At 44.7% G+C, this 17,500-nt stretch overlaps 1 protein-coding gene across 1 annotated transcript in view; it reads right to left on the bottom strand.

Moving 5' to 3' along the window:
- Positions 1–17,500, bottom strand: part of LOC127658076 (intermembrane lipid transfer protein VPS13B-like) — a 252,573-nt gene that overhangs the window by 481 nt on the left and 234,592 nt on the right. The window contains 7 exon segments of the mRNA XM_052147177.1: positions 1–243; positions 351–600; positions 828–930; positions 1,007–1,183; positions 1,282–1,452; positions 2,408–2,584; positions 2,670–3,445. The exon segment at positions 1–243 is cut by the window's left edge and continues 481 nt beyond it. Coding sequence (XP_052003137.1) covers positions 1–243; positions 351–600; positions 828–930; positions 1,007–1,183; positions 1,282–1,452; positions 2,408–2,584; positions 2,670–3,445 — 1,897 coding nt within the window.

Raw genomic sequence — 17,500 nt, 5'->3', positions numbered from 1 at the left:
GAAGCCGATCCGCAGGGCTTTATTTTTCACCATGTTAAACTTGCAGACGAACACGCGTGCGAAGGCTGGGTCTGCTTGGTACTGGTATGTTTTGGAGATGGTGGGCGGCGGTTCAGCGGGTGTGACGTGCGGCTGCTGATGGAGAGACGACTGAGACGGAGACAAATACTGAGATGCTCCGGTTACAAAATCCACCAGACGACTGTACTGCAATTCTGACAGACGCTCACGAGACCCGTCGGCCTGAGAGAGAGACAGACAGGGAGAGAGAGAGACAGATGAATCACTGTGTGCACAATGATGACACTCTACAAACGACAAACTGTGTGAGTGTGTGTGTGTGTGTGTACCTCAGTGTCTGCAGTCACTCTGTATTGCTGCAGTGTGAGTGTGATGCGTCCAGGTGTGTGTGTGTCGTGTTCACACTGGATCTCAGTGATGGGAAACGCCTGCTGCTGCGCATCTTCACACACACTGACGACGAACAGAACCTCCGAACTGAGCAGCAGACAGCCGGAGTGTTCCTGACCCGACCCGCTCACCATACACACATCTAGAGCCATATGAAGCTCCGCTCGACCCAGAGACTGAAGCATCTTCCTGCAACACACAGAAAACACGACAATGTCTGCATTACCTTCAACAGCGGCCTCAGACGACATTTAAATATCTGTTTGACTCTGTTAGCGTTCACAAATAACCCACACAAAAGTAATTTCCCAGCCAGAGCACGTCAATTAAGAAAGGTTATGAAGAAATGTGCAAAGGACTAAACCGCCACATTTGATAGCATGCAGACTTCGAGGAGTGTGAGTGTGTGTGTTCACCAGATGTATTTGACGTGGCTGTTAGAAGCATCAGCTGATCTCTGATCTGTTGGCAAATGAAGTTGTTTGGGAAGCTGCCAGAGTCCAGCGCCGTGAAGGAGCCCTGAAACACACACACACACACTTACAAATACTGGCATTGAAGTCACATGACAGGAGTGTGTGTTAAGATGACGTACCGTATCCCGTCTGTGACACGAGCTCAGCGGCTCCTCCGATTGGTTTGGTGAAAACTCCCACAATGCCTTTCCCCACACCAGAGATGACGCCGCGTGCCGTGCTGCTCGCAGAGTTTGACTGCACACTGGTCCGTGTGAACGTCTGCATCGGCTGATCAACGATACCTGCGATCGCTCCTACACACACACACACACACACACACAGTGTTAGAGAGGGGATGTGTGTCTATATGTGTGTGTGTGTGTGTGTGTGTGTGTGTGTGTGTGTGTCTCACCCAGCAGACTGATGCCCAGTCGGGACAGTCCTTGTCTCAGTCCGTCTCCCACAGTCTCAGGCAGATGTCTCCTCCACTCCTCCTGTCTCATGTAATGCTCGTCATCCAGTGACAGACGGTCCATGTTACGCGCCAGACTCGTCGCAAGATTCGTGATGGACGTCAGAGTCCCTGCAGAGAGAGAGTTTACATCATCCTGCATCACAAACATGAAGTTCAGCATGTTTATTCAATGGTCTGTCGTACGGAAGCTAAACAACAATAAAGTGTCTTTGAGTTCTGAGTGCAGGTCATCGCAGAAGTAACTCAACACGTTATATGACACACGTGTGACCGGAGGAATGTCAATTTAATGGGTTAGAAAACCTTCTGATACATGTATTATCAATTAGAAATCATCAAACTGACACTGACACCCTTGTAAGTGTAATGCTTACAGACAGCGGCACCTGGTGGCTGAGTTTGGTACCGCACGATCATTTTAGCAAGAAAGCACATTTGTTTTGTCATGTGTCGCCTATAAAAACATTTATAAGGAAAAACAAAATTAAGAAAGAAAATTTCACCTTGTGGTTCAGACTTCTGTACTGTCATAAACATATTTATCAGCTGTTTACACACACACACACACACACACACACACTCTTACACACACAAACACACACACACAGAAAAACAAACACTACACACACAAACACACTCTTTCACACACACACAAACACACTCTTTCACACATAAACACACACAGAAAAACAAACACACTACACACAAACACACTCTTTCACACACACTACACACACACACTCTACACACACAAACACACACACACACTCTTTCTCACACACACACACTACACACACACACTCTACACACACAAACACACACTCTTTCTCACACACACACACTCTTTCACACACACTACACACACACTCTACACACACAAACACACTCTTTCACACACACAAACACACAGATAACCGCGCCACCACGAGGACCTACTAAGTAGCGGGAATTGGGCGTTCCAAACAGGGAGAAAAGGGATCAAATTTAAAATAAAATAAAAAATAATAATAACATGTAAAATAAAGTCATAAAAGGCTGGGTGTGTGTGTGTGTGTGTGGTTACCTTTAGAAATGTGTTTAATGAAGGAATTTGTTCCTCTGGAGACGCCGCTGATGAATGCACCTGGCCCGCGAGTCAAACCCTCGTACGGCAACCGGAAGAAATCTGACACTCCATTACCGATGCTGCGCACGAGACTCGCCGGACTGCCGAGAATCTCCAGAGAGCCGACAACCCAACCTACACACACAAACACACACACACATCACACACATCACACACACACAAACACACACATCACACACAGTGTTTGTGAAACACTCACCCGCCCTGAAGAGCGCGCCGGCGGCGTAATGCATGGCGAGCGTGTGCACGAGCTGTCGTGGTGTGGTGCAGATGGGGCCGCGTTCAAACAGCGAGAACGACAGCGGCGTGTGATCGGATGCGATGTACAGTTTGAGTGATGCGTGGATGCTGACCAGCAGGTCAACGGGTTCAATCAGCAACTTCTGCAGCTGCAGCGGCTGCACCAGAGCATGTGTGGAGTACACAACCTCTGCCGGAACGCTTAGCTCCGCCCCCACACTGTGGCTCCGCCCGCTGTCCTCACTCAGAGTGCATTCTGGGATGTAGGTGTGAAATAGTGTTTTCAAGTAATAAATGAACGTGTCCTCCAGATACACGCGTGCAGGTTTGATGCGGAACTTGAGTTGGTCGAGCCGGCCATCACGGGAGATTGTGACCATGAGTGACAGGAAACACGCGTCGTAGAACCGCTGCAGGTGTTGCGGCACGAGTGTGAGGTCAGATTCTCCAGCGTCCATCTGCGGCTCCGCGCACACGATCACGGGGAAGTGGAAGCTGGCACGGTTGTACAGCTGATTGTCGAGCTGCAGACGGCCGCAGTAAACCTGCAGTGTGTGAACGGGCGGTGCAGCCGTGTCACATGACGACGGGTCGCAGGACGGCAGCTGCAGCAGCAGTTTAGACACAGTGAGCCGCAGCAGCTCCACTGAACTGCACGGACTGGTGATGTCATCACAGAGCGCCACACTCGCCTCATTCAAGAGAATCCTGAATGACAGCATGTGATTGGATAGCCTGTCAGAAACACACACGTGTACACACTTTAGAGAGGACACACACGCGTGTACACACATTAGAGAGGAAACACGCGTGTACACACTTTAGAGAGGAAACACACACACGTGTACACACTTTAGAGAGGAAACACACACGTGTACACACATTAGAGAGGAAACACACACACGTGTACACACATTAGAGAGGAAACACACACGTGTACACACATTAGAGAGGAAACACACGTGTACACACATTAGAGAGGAAACACACGTGTACACACATTAGAGAGGAAACACACGTGTACACACTTTAGAGAGGAAACACACACGTGTACACACTTTAGAGAGGAAACACACACGTGTACACACTTTAGAGAGGAAACACACACGTGTACACACTTTAGAGAGAAAACACACACGTGTACACACATTAGAGAGGAAACACACACACGTGTACACACATTAGAGAGGAAACACACACGTGTACACACATTAGAGAGGAAACACACGTGTACACACATTAGAGAGGAAACACACGTGTACACACTTTAGAGAGGACACACACACGTGTACACACTTTAGAGAGGAAACACACACGTGTACACACATTAGAGAGGAAACACACACGTGTACACACATTAGAGAGGAAACACACGTGTACACACAATAGAGAGGAAACACACACGTGTACACACATTAGAGAGGAAACACACACGTGTACACACATTAGAGAGGAAACACACGTGTACACACTTTAGAGAGGACACACACACGTGTACACACTTTAGAGAGGAAACACACACGTATACACACTTTAGAGAGGACACACACGTGTACACACATTAGAGAGGAAACACACACGTGTACACACATTAGAGAGAAAACACACACGTGTACACACATTAGAGAGGAAACACACACGTGTACACACATTAGAGAGGAAACACACACGTGTACACACATTAGAGAGGAAACACACACGTGTACACACATTAGAGAGGAAACACACACGTGTACACACATTAGAGAGGAAACACACACGTGTACACACATTAGAGAGGAAACACACACGTGTACACACATTAGAGAGGAAACACACACGTGTACACACATTAGAGAGGAAACACACACGTGTACACACATTAGAGAGGAAACACACACGTGTACACACTTTAGAGAGGACACACGCACGTGTACACACATTAGAGAGGAAACACACACGTGTACACACATTAGAGAGGAAACACGCACGTGTACACACATTAGAGAGGAAACACACGTGTACACACATTAGAGAGGAAACACACACACGTGTACACACATTAGAGAGGAAACACACGTGTACACACAATAGAGAGGAAACACACACACGTGTACACACATTAGAGAGGAAACACACACGTGTACACACAATAGAGAGGAAACACACACGTGTACACACATTAGAGAGGAAACACACGTGTACACACTTTAGAGAGGAAACACACATGTGTACACACATTAGAGAGGAAACACACGTGTACACACATTAGAGAGGAAAAACACACGTGTACACACATTAGAGAGGAAACACACACGTGTACACACTTTAGAGAGGAAACACACACGTGTACACACAATAGAGAGGAAACACACATGTACACACTTTACAGAGGAAACACACACGTGTACACACATTAGAGAGGAAAAACACACGTGTACACACTTTAGAGAGGAAACACACACGTGTACACACTTTAGAGAGGAAACACACACGTGTACACACAATAGAGAGGAAACACACATGTACACACTTTACAGAGGAAACACACACGTGTACACACTTTAGAGAGGAAACACACACGTGTACACACATTAGAGAGGAAACACACACGTGTACACACATTAGAGAGGAAACACACGTGTACACACTTTAGAGAGGACACACACACACGTGTACACACAATAGAGGAAACACACGTGTACACACTTTAGAGAGGAAACACACACGTGTACACACATTAGAGAGGAAACACACGTGTACACACAATAGAGAGGAAACACACACGTGTACACACATTAGAGAGGAAACACACACGTGTACACACAATAGAGAGGAAACACACACGTGTACACACATTAGAGAGAAAACACACGTGTACACACTTTAGAGAGGAAACACACACGTGTACACACAATAGAGGAAACACACACGTGTACACACATTAGAGAGGAAACACACGTGTACACACTTTAGAGAGGACACACACACGTGTACACACTTTAGAGAGGACACACACACGTGTACACACTTTAGAGAGGACACACACACGTGTACACACTTTAGAGAGGAAACACACACGTGTACACACTTTAGAGAGGACACACACACGTGTACACACATTAGAGAGAAAACACACACGTGTACACACATTAGAGAGGACACACACACGTGTACACACATTAGAGAGGACACACACACGTGTACACACTTTAGAGAGGAAACACACACGTGTACACACTTTAGAGAGGAAACACACACGTGTACACACTTTAGAGAGGAAACACACGTGTACACACTTTAGAGAGGAAACACACACGTGTACACACTTTAGAGAGGAAACACACACGTGTACACACATTAGAGGAAACACACGTGTACACACTTTAGAGAGGAAACACACACGTGTACACACTTTAGAGAGGACACACACACACGTGTACACACTTTAGAGAGGAAACACACACGTGTACACACTTTAGAGAGGAAACACACACGTGTACACACATTAGAGAGGAAACACGCGTGTACACACATTAGAGAGGAAACACACACATGTACACACTTTAGAGAGGAAACACACACGTGTACACACTTTAGAGAGGAAACACACACGTGTACACACTTTAGAGAGGAAACACACACGTGTACACACTTTAGAGAGGACACACACACGTGTACACACTTTAGAGAGGAAACACACAAGTGTACACACATTAGAGAGGAAACACACACGTGTACACACTTTAGAGAGGAAACACACACGTGTACACACTTTAGAGAGGACACACACACGTGTACACACTTTAGAGAGGAAACACACAAGTGTACACACATTAGAGAGGAAACACACACGTGTACACACTTTAGAGAGGAAACACACACGTGTACACACTTTAGAGAGGACACACACACGTGTACACACTTTAGAGAGGAAACACACGTGTACACACTTTAGAGAGGAAACACACACGTGTACACACATTAGAGAGGACACACACACGTGTACACACTTTAGAGAGGACACACACACACGTGTACACACTTTAGAGAGGAAACACACGTGTACACACTTTACAGAGGAAACACACACGTGTACACACTTTAGAGAGGAAACACGCGTGTACACACTTTAGAGAGAAAACACACACGTGTACACACATTAGAGAGGAAACACACACGTGTACACACTTTAGAGAGGACACACACACACGTGTACACACAATAGAGGAAACACAAGTGTACACACATTAGAGAGGAAACACACACGTGTACACACATTAGAGAGGAAACACACGTGTACACACATTAGAGAGGAAACACACGTGTACACACAATAGAGGAAACACAAGTGTACACACATTAGAGAGGAAACACACACGTGTACACACATTAGAGAGGAAACACACGTGTACACACATTAGAGAGGAAACACACGTGTACACACAATAGAGGAAACACACACATGTACACACTTTAGAGAGGACACACACACACGTGTACACACATTAGAGAGGAAACACACACGTGTACACACATTAGAGAGGAAACACACGTGTACACACATTAGAGAGGAAACACACGTGTACACACAATAGAGAGGAAACACACACGTGTACACACATTAGAGAGGAAACACACACGTGTACACACATTAGAGAGGAAACACACGTGTACACACTTTAGAGAGGACACACACACGTGTACACACTTTAGAGAGGAAACACAAGTGTACACACATTAGAGAGGAAACACACACGTGTACACACATTAGAGAGGAAACACACGTGTACACACATTAGAGAGGAAACACACGTGTACACACAATAGAGAGGAAACACACACGTGTACACACATTAGAGAGGAAACACACACGTGTACACACATTAGAGAGGAAACACACGTGTACACACTTTAGAGAGGACACACACACGTGTACACACTTTAGAGAGGAAACACACACGTATACACACTTTAGAGAGGACACACACGTGTACACACATTAGAGAGGAAACACGCGTGTACACACTTTAGAGAGGACACACACACGTGTACACACTTTAGAGAGGAAACACACACGTGTACACACTTTAGAGAGGAAACACACACGTGTACACACATTAGAGAGAAAACACACGTGTACACACAATAGAGAGGAAACACACGTGTACACACTTTAGAGAGGAAACACACACGTGTACACACTTTAGAGAGGAAACACACACGTGTACACACTTTAGAGAGGACACACACACGTGTACACACTTTAGAGAGGAAACACAAGTGTACACACATTAGAGAGGACACACACACGTGTACACACTTTAGAGAGGACACACACACGTGTACACACATTAGAGAGGACACACACACGTGTACACACATTAGAGAGAAAACACACGTGTACACACTTTAGAGAGGAAACACACACGTGTACACACTTTAGAGAGGACACACACACGTGTACACACTTTAGAGAGGACACACACGTGTACACACTTTAGAGAGGAAACACGCGTGTACACACTTTAGAGAGGACACACACAGGTGTACACACTTTAGAGAGGACACACACGTGTACACACTTTAGAGAGGACACACACGTGTACACACTTTAGAGAGGAAACACGCGTGTACACACTTTAGAGAGGACACACACACGTGTACACACATTAGAGAGGAAACAAACACGTGTACACACTTTAGAGAGGACACACACGTGTACACACTTTAGAGAGGACACACACGTGTACACACTTTAGAGAGGAAACACGCGTGTACACACTTTAGAGAGGACACACACACGTGTACACACATTAGAGAGGAAACAAACACGTGTACACACTTTAGAGAGGACACACACACGTGTACACACTTTAGAGAGGAAACACACAAGTGTACACACATTAGAGAGAAAACACACACGTGTACACACTTTAGAGAGAAAACACACACGTGTACACACATTAGAGAGGACACACACACGTGTACACACTTTAGAGAGGAAACACACAAGTGTACACACATTAGAGAGAAAACACACACGTGTACACACTTTAGAGAGAAAACACACACGTGTACACACATTAGAGAGGACACACACACGTGTACACACTTTAGAGAGGAAACACACACGTATACACACATTAGAGAGAAAACACACGTGTACACACTTTAGAGAGGACACACACACGTGTACACACTTTAGAGAGGAAACACACACGTATACACACTTTAGAGAGGACACACACGTGTACACACATTAGAGAGGAAACACGCGTGTACACACTTTAGAGAGGACACACACACGTGTACACACTTTAGAGAGGAAACACACACGTGTACACACTTTAGAGAGGAAACACACACGTGTACACACATTAGAGAGAAAACACACGTGTACACACAATAGAGAGGAAACACACACGTGTACACACTTTAGAGAGGAAACACACACGTGTACACACTTTAGAGAGGAAACACACACGTGTACACACTTTAGAGAGGACACACACACGTGTACACACTTTAGAGAGGAAACACAAGTGTACACACATTAGAGAGGACACACACACGTGTACACACTTTAGAGAGGACACACACACGTGTACACACATTAGAGAGGACACACACACGTGTACACACATTAGAGAGAAAACACACGTGTACACACTTTAGAGAGGAAACACACACGTGTACACACTTTAGAGAGGACACACACACGTGTACACACTTTAGAGAGGACACACACGTGTACACACTTTAGAGAGGAAACACGCGTGTACACACTTTAGAGAGAAAACACACACGTGTACACACTTTAGAGAGGACACACACAGGTGTACACACTTTAGAGAGGACACACACGTGTACACACTTTAGAGAGGACACACACGTGTACACACTTTAGAGAGGAAACACGCGTGTACACACTTTAGAGAGGACACACACACGTGTACACACATTAGAGAGGAAACAAACACGTGTACACACTTTAGAGAGGACACACACACGTGTACACACTTTAGAGAGGAAACACACAAGTGTACACACATTAGAGAGAAAACACACACGTGTACACACTTTAGAGAGAAAACACACACGTGTACACACATTAGAGAGGACACACACACGTGTACACACTTTAGAGAGGAAACACACACGTGTACACACATTAGAGAGAAAACACACAAGTGTACACACATTAGAGAGGAAACACACAAGTGTACACACATTAGAGAGAAAACACACGTGTACACACTTTAGAGAGGAAACACACACGTGTACACACTTTAGAGAGGAAACACACACGTGTACACACATTAGAGAGGAAACACACACGTGTACACACTTTAGAGAGGAAACACACACGTGTACACACATTAGAGAGGAAACACACACGTGTACACACATTAGAGAGAAAACACACACGTGTACACACTTTAGAGAGAAAACACACACGTGTACACACATTAGAGAGGAAACACACACGTGTACACACATTAGAGAGGAAACACACACGTGTACACACATTAGAGAGAAAACACACGTGTACACACTTTAGAGAGGAAACACACAAGTGTACACACATTAGAGAGAAAACACACACGTGTACACACTTTAGAGAGGAAACACACACGTGTACACACATTAGAGAGGAAACACACACGTGTACACACTTTAGAGAGGACACACACACGTGTACACACTTTAGAGAGGAAACACACACGTGTACACACATTAGAGAGGACACACACACGTGTACACACATTAGAGAGAAAACACACGTGTACACACTTTAGAGAGGAAACACACACGTGTACACACTTTAGAGAGGAAACACACACGTGTACACACAATAGAGGAAACACACACGTGTACACACAATAGAGGAAACACACACGTGTACACACTTTAGAGAGGACACACACACGTGTACACACTTTAGAGAGGAAACACGTGTACACACTTTAGAGAGGACACACACACGTGTACACACTTTAGAGAGGAAACACACACGTGTACACACTTTAGAGAGGAAACACACGTGTACACACTTTAGAGAGGACACACACACGTGTACACACTTTAGAGAGGAAACACACACGTGTACACACATTAGAGAGGAAACACACGTGTACACACTTTAGAGAGGAAACACACGTGTACACACTTTAGAGAGGAAACACACACGTGTACACACTTTAGAGAGGAAACACACACGTGTACACACATTAGAGAGGAAACACACGTGTACACACTTTAGAGAGGACACACACACGTGTACACACTTTAGAGAGGACACACACACGTGTACACACTTTAGAGAGGAAACACACACGTGTACACACATTAGAGAGGAAACACACACGTGTACACACAATAGAGAGGAAACACACACGTGTACACACATTAGAGAGGAAACACACACGTGTACACACATTAGAGAGGAAACACACAAGTGTACACACATTAGAGAGAAAACACACGTGTACACACTTTAGAGAGGAAACACACAAGTGTACACACATTAGAGAGAAAACACACGTGTACACACATTAGAGAGGAAACACACAAGTGTACACACATTAGAGAGGAAACACACACGTGGACACACACGTGTACACACTTTAGAGAGGAAACACACGTGTACACACATTAGAGAGGAAACACACACGTGTACACACTTTAGAGAGAAAACACACAAGTGTACACACATTAGAGAGAAAACACACGTGTACACACTTTAGAGAGGAAACACACAAGTGTACACACATTAGAGAGGAAACACACACGTGTACACACTTTAGAGAGGAAACACACAAGTGTACACACTTTAGAGAGGACACACACACGTGTACACACTTTAGAGAGGAAACACACAAGTGTACACACATTAGAGAGGAAACACACGTGTACACACTTTAGAGAGGAAACACACACGTGTACACACTTTAGAGAGGAAACACACAAGTGTACACACATTAGAGAGAAAACACACGTGTACACACTTTAGAGAGGAAACACACAAGTGTACACACTTTAGAGAGGACACACACACGTGGACACACATTAGAGAGGACACACACACGTGTACACACATTAGAGAGGAAACACACACGTGTACACACTTTAGAGAGGAAACACACGTGTACACACTTTAGAGAGGACACACACACGTGTACACACTTTAGAGAGAAACACACGTGTACACACTTTAGAGAGGAACACACACGTGTACACACTTTAGAGAGGACACACACACGTGTACACACTTTAGAGAGAAACACACGTGTACACACTTTAGAGAGAACACACACGTGTACACACATTAGAGAGGAAACACACGTGTACACACTTTAGAGGAAACACACGTGTACACACTTTAGAGAGGAAACACACGTGTACACACTTTAGAGAGGAAACACACGTGTACACACTTTAGAGAGGACACACACACGTGTACACACTTTAGAGAGAAACACACGTACACACTTTAGAGAGGACACACACGTACACACATTAGAGAGGAAACACACGTGTACACACTTTAGAGAGGAAACACACGTGTACACACTTTAGAGAGGAAACACACAAGTGTACACACATTAGAGAGAAAACACACGTGTACACACTTTAGAGAGGAAACACACAAGTGTACACACTTTAGAGAGAAACACACGTGTACACACTTTAGAGAGGACACACACGTGTACACACTTTAGAGAGGAAACACACAAGTGTACACACTTTAGAGAGGAAACACACAAGTGTACACACTTTAGAGAGAAAACACACGTGTACACACATTAGAGAGGAAACACACAAGTGTACACACTTTAGAGAGAAAACACACGTGTACACACTTTAGAGAGGACACACACACGTGTACACACTTTAGAGAGGAAACACACACGTGTACACACTTTAGAGAGGAAACACACAAGTGTACACACTTTAGAGAGGACACACACACGTGTACACACTTTAGAGAGGACACACACACGTGTACACACTTTAGAGAGGACACACACACGTGTACACACTTTAGAGAGGACACACACACGTGTACACACTTTAGAGAGGACACACACACGTGTACACACTTTAGAGAGGAAACACACACGTGTACACACTTTAGAGAGAAAACACACGTGTACACACTTTAGAGAGGACACACACACGTGTACACACTTTAGAGAGGAAACACACACGTGTACACACTTTAGAGAGGAAACACACAAGTGTACACACTTTAGAGAGAAAACACACGTGTACACACTTTAGAGAGGACACACACACGTGTACACACTTTAGAGAGGACACACACACGTGTACACACTTTAGAGAGGAAACACACACGTGTACACACTTTAGAGAGGAAACACACAAGTGTACACACTTTAGAGAGAAAACACACGTGTACACACATTAGAGAGGAAACACACAAGTGTACACACTTTAGAGAGAAAACACACGTGTACACACTTTAGAGAGGACACACACACGTGTACACACTTTAGAGAGGAAACACACACGTGTACACACTTTAGAGAGGAAACACACAAGTGTACACACTTTAGAGAGAAAACACACGTGTACACACTTTAGAGAGGACACACACACGTGTACACACTTTAGAGAGGAAACACACACGTGTACACACTTTAGAGAGGAAACACACACGTGTACACACTTTAGAGAGGAAACACACAAGTGTACACACATTAGAGAGAAAACACACGTGTACACACTTTAGAGAGGACACACACACGTGTACACACTTTAGAGAGGAAACACACACGTGTACACACTTTAGAGAGGAAACACACACGTGTACACACATTAGAGAGGAAACACACGTGTACACACTTTAGAGAGGACACACACACGTGTACACACTTTAGAGAGGAAACACACACGTGTACACACTTTAGAGAGGACACACACACGTGGACACACATTAGAGAGGACACACACACGTGTACACACATTAGAGAGGAAACACACACGTGTACACACTTTAGAGAGGAAACACACGTGTACACACTTTAGAGAGGACACACACACGTGTACACACTTTAGAGAGAAAACACACGTGTACACACTTTAGAGAGGACACACACACGTGTACACACTTTAGAGAGGAAACACACAAGTGTACACACATTAGAGAGAAAACACACGTGTACACACTTTAGAGAGGAAACACACACGTGGACACACACACGTGTACACACTTTAGAGAGGAAACACACGTGTACACACTTTAGAGAGGAAACACACACGTGTACACACATTAGAGAGGAAACACACACGTGTACACACATTAGAGAGGAAACACACACGTGTACACACTTTAGAGAGGAAACACACGTGTACACACATTAGAGAGGAAACACACACGTGTACACACATTAGAGAGGACACACACACGTGTACACACTTTAGAGAGGAAACACACGTGTACACACTTTAGAGAGGACACACACACGTGTACACACTTTAGAGAGGACACACACACGTGTACACACTTTAGAGAGGAAACACACAAGTGTACACACATTAGAGAGAAAACACACGTGTACACACTTTAGAGAGGAAACACACACGTGGACACACACACGTGTACACACTTTAGAGAGGAAACACACGTGTACACACATTAGAGAGGAAACACACACGTGTACACACATTAGAGAGGAAACACACACGTGTACACACTTTAGAGAGGACACACACACGTGTACACACATTAGAGAGGAAACACACACGTGTACACACATTAGAGAGGAAACACACGTGTACACACATTAGAGAGAAACACACGTGTACACACTTTAGAGAGGACACACACGCGTACACACATTAGAGAGGAAACACACGTGTACACACTTTAGAGAGGACACACACACGTGTACACACTTTAGAGAGGACACACACGTGTACACACAATAGAGAGGAAACACACACGTGTACACACTTTAGAGAGGACACACACACGTGTACACACTTTAGAGAGAAACACACGTGTACACACTTTAGAGAGGAAACACACATGTACACACATTAGAGAGAAACACACACATGTACACACATTAGAGAGGACACACACACGTGTACACACTTTAGAGAGGAAACACACACGTGTACACACTTTAGAGAGGAAACACACACGTGTACACACTTTAGAGAGGAAACACACGTGTACACACAATAGAGAGGAAACACACACGTGTACACACTTTAGAGAGGAAACACACGTGTACACACTTTAGAGAGGAAACACACGTGTACACACTTTAGAGAGGACACACACACGTGTACACACTTTAGAGAGGAAACACACAAGTGTACACACATTAGAGAGAAAACACACGTGTACACACTTTAGAGAGGAAACACACACGTGGACACACACACGTGTACACACTTTAGAGAGGAAACACACGTGTACACACATTAGAGAGGAAACACACACGTGTACACACATTAGAGAGGAAACACACACGTGTACACACTTTAGAGAGGACACACACACGTGTACACACATTAGAGAGGAAACACACACGTGTACACACATTAGAGAGGAAACACACACGTGTACACACAATAGAGAGGAAACACACACGTGTACACACATTAGAGAGAAAACACACGTGTACACACTTTAGAGAGGACACACACACGTGTACACACATTAGAGAGGAAACACACACGTGTACACACTTTAGAGAGGACACACACACGTGTACACACTTTAGAGAGGACACACACACGTGTACACACAATAGAGAGGAAACACACACGTGTACACACTTTAGAGAGGACACACACACGTGTACACACTTTAGAGAGAAAACACACGTGTACACACTTTAGAGAGGAAACACACACGTGTACACACATTAGAGAGAAAACACACACGTGTACACACATTAGAGAGGACACACACACGTGTACACACTTTAGAGAGGAAACACACACGTGTACACACTTTAGAGAGGAAACACACACGTGTACACACTTTAGAGAGGAAACACACACGTGTACACACATTAGAGAGGAAACACACACTTGTACACACATTAGAGAGGAAACACACACGTGTACACACATTAGAGAGAAAACACACACGTGTACACACATTAGAGAGGACACACACACGTGTACACACATTAGAGAGGAAACACACGTGTACACACTTTAGAGAGGAAACACACACGTGTACACACTTTAGAGAGGAAACACACACGTGTACACACTTTAGAGAGGACACACACACGTGTACACACTTTAGAGAGGAAACACACACGTGTACACACATTAGAGAGGAAACACACACGTGTACACACAATAGAGAGGAAACACACACGTGTACACACATTAGAGAGAAACACACGTGTACACACTTTAGAGAGGACACACACACGTGTACACACATTAGAGAGGAAACACACACGTGTACACACTTTAGAGAGGACACACACACGTGTACACACTTTAGAGAGGACACACACACGTGTACACACAATAGAGAGGAAACACACACGTGTACACACTTTAGAGAGGACACACACACGTGTACACACTTTAGAGAGAAAACACACGTGTACACACTTTAGAGAGGAAACACACACGTGTACACACATTAGAGAGAAAACACACACATGTACACACATTAGAGAGGACACACACACGTGTACACACTTTAGAGAGGAAACACACACGTGTACACACTTTAGAGAGGAAACACACACGTGTACACACTTTAGAGAGGAAACACACGTGTACACACAATAGAGAGGAAACACACACGTGTACACACTTTAGAGAGGAAACACACGTGTACACGCTTTAGAGAGGAAACACACGTGTACACACTTTAGAGAGGACACACACACGTGTACACACTTTAGAGAGGAAACACACAAGTGTACACACATTAGAGAGAAAACACACGTGTACACACTTTAGAGAGGAAACACACACGTGGACACACACACGTGTACACACTTTAGAGAGGAAACACACGTGTACACACATTAGAGAGGAAACACACACGTGTACACACATTAGAGAGGAAACACACACGTGTACACACTTTAGAGAGGACACACACACGTGTACACACATTAGAGAGGAAACACACACGTGTACACACATTAGAGAGGAAACACACACGTGTACACACAATAGAGAGGAAACACACGCGTACACACATTAGAGAGAAAACACACGTGTACACACTTTAGAGAGGACACACACGTGTACACACATTAGAGAGGAAACACACACGTGTACACACTTTAGAGAGGACACACACACGTGTACACACTTTAGAGAGGACACACACACGTGTACACACATAGAGAGGAAACACACACGTGTACACACTTTAGAGAGGACACACACACGTGTACACACTTTAGAGAGAAACACGTGTACACACTTTAGAGAGGAAACACACACGTGTACACACATTAGAGAGAAAACACACACGTGTACACACATTAGAGAGGACACACACGCGTGTACACACTTTAGAGAGGAAACACACACGTGTACACACTTTAGAGAGGAAACACACACGTGTACACACTTTAGAGAGGAAACACACACGTGTACACACATTAGAGAGGAAACACACACTTGTACACACATTAGAGAGGAAACACACACGTGTACACACATTAGAGAGAAAACACACACGTGTACACACATTAGAGAGGACACACACACGTGTACACACATTAGAGAGGAAACACACGTGTACACACTTTAGAGAGGAAACACACACGTGTACACACT

Source organism: Xyrauchen texanus, chromosome 17 (genome assembly GCF_025860055.1).
Source record: "Xyrauchen texanus isolate HMW12.3.18 chromosome 17, RBS_HiC_50CHRs, whole genome shotgun sequence".
NCBI classification, from domain to species: domain Eukaryota; kingdom Metazoa; phylum Chordata; class Actinopteri; order Cypriniformes; family Catostomidae; genus Xyrauchen; species Xyrauchen texanus.
This window is presented reverse-complemented; position numbering and strand designations above follow the sequence as displayed.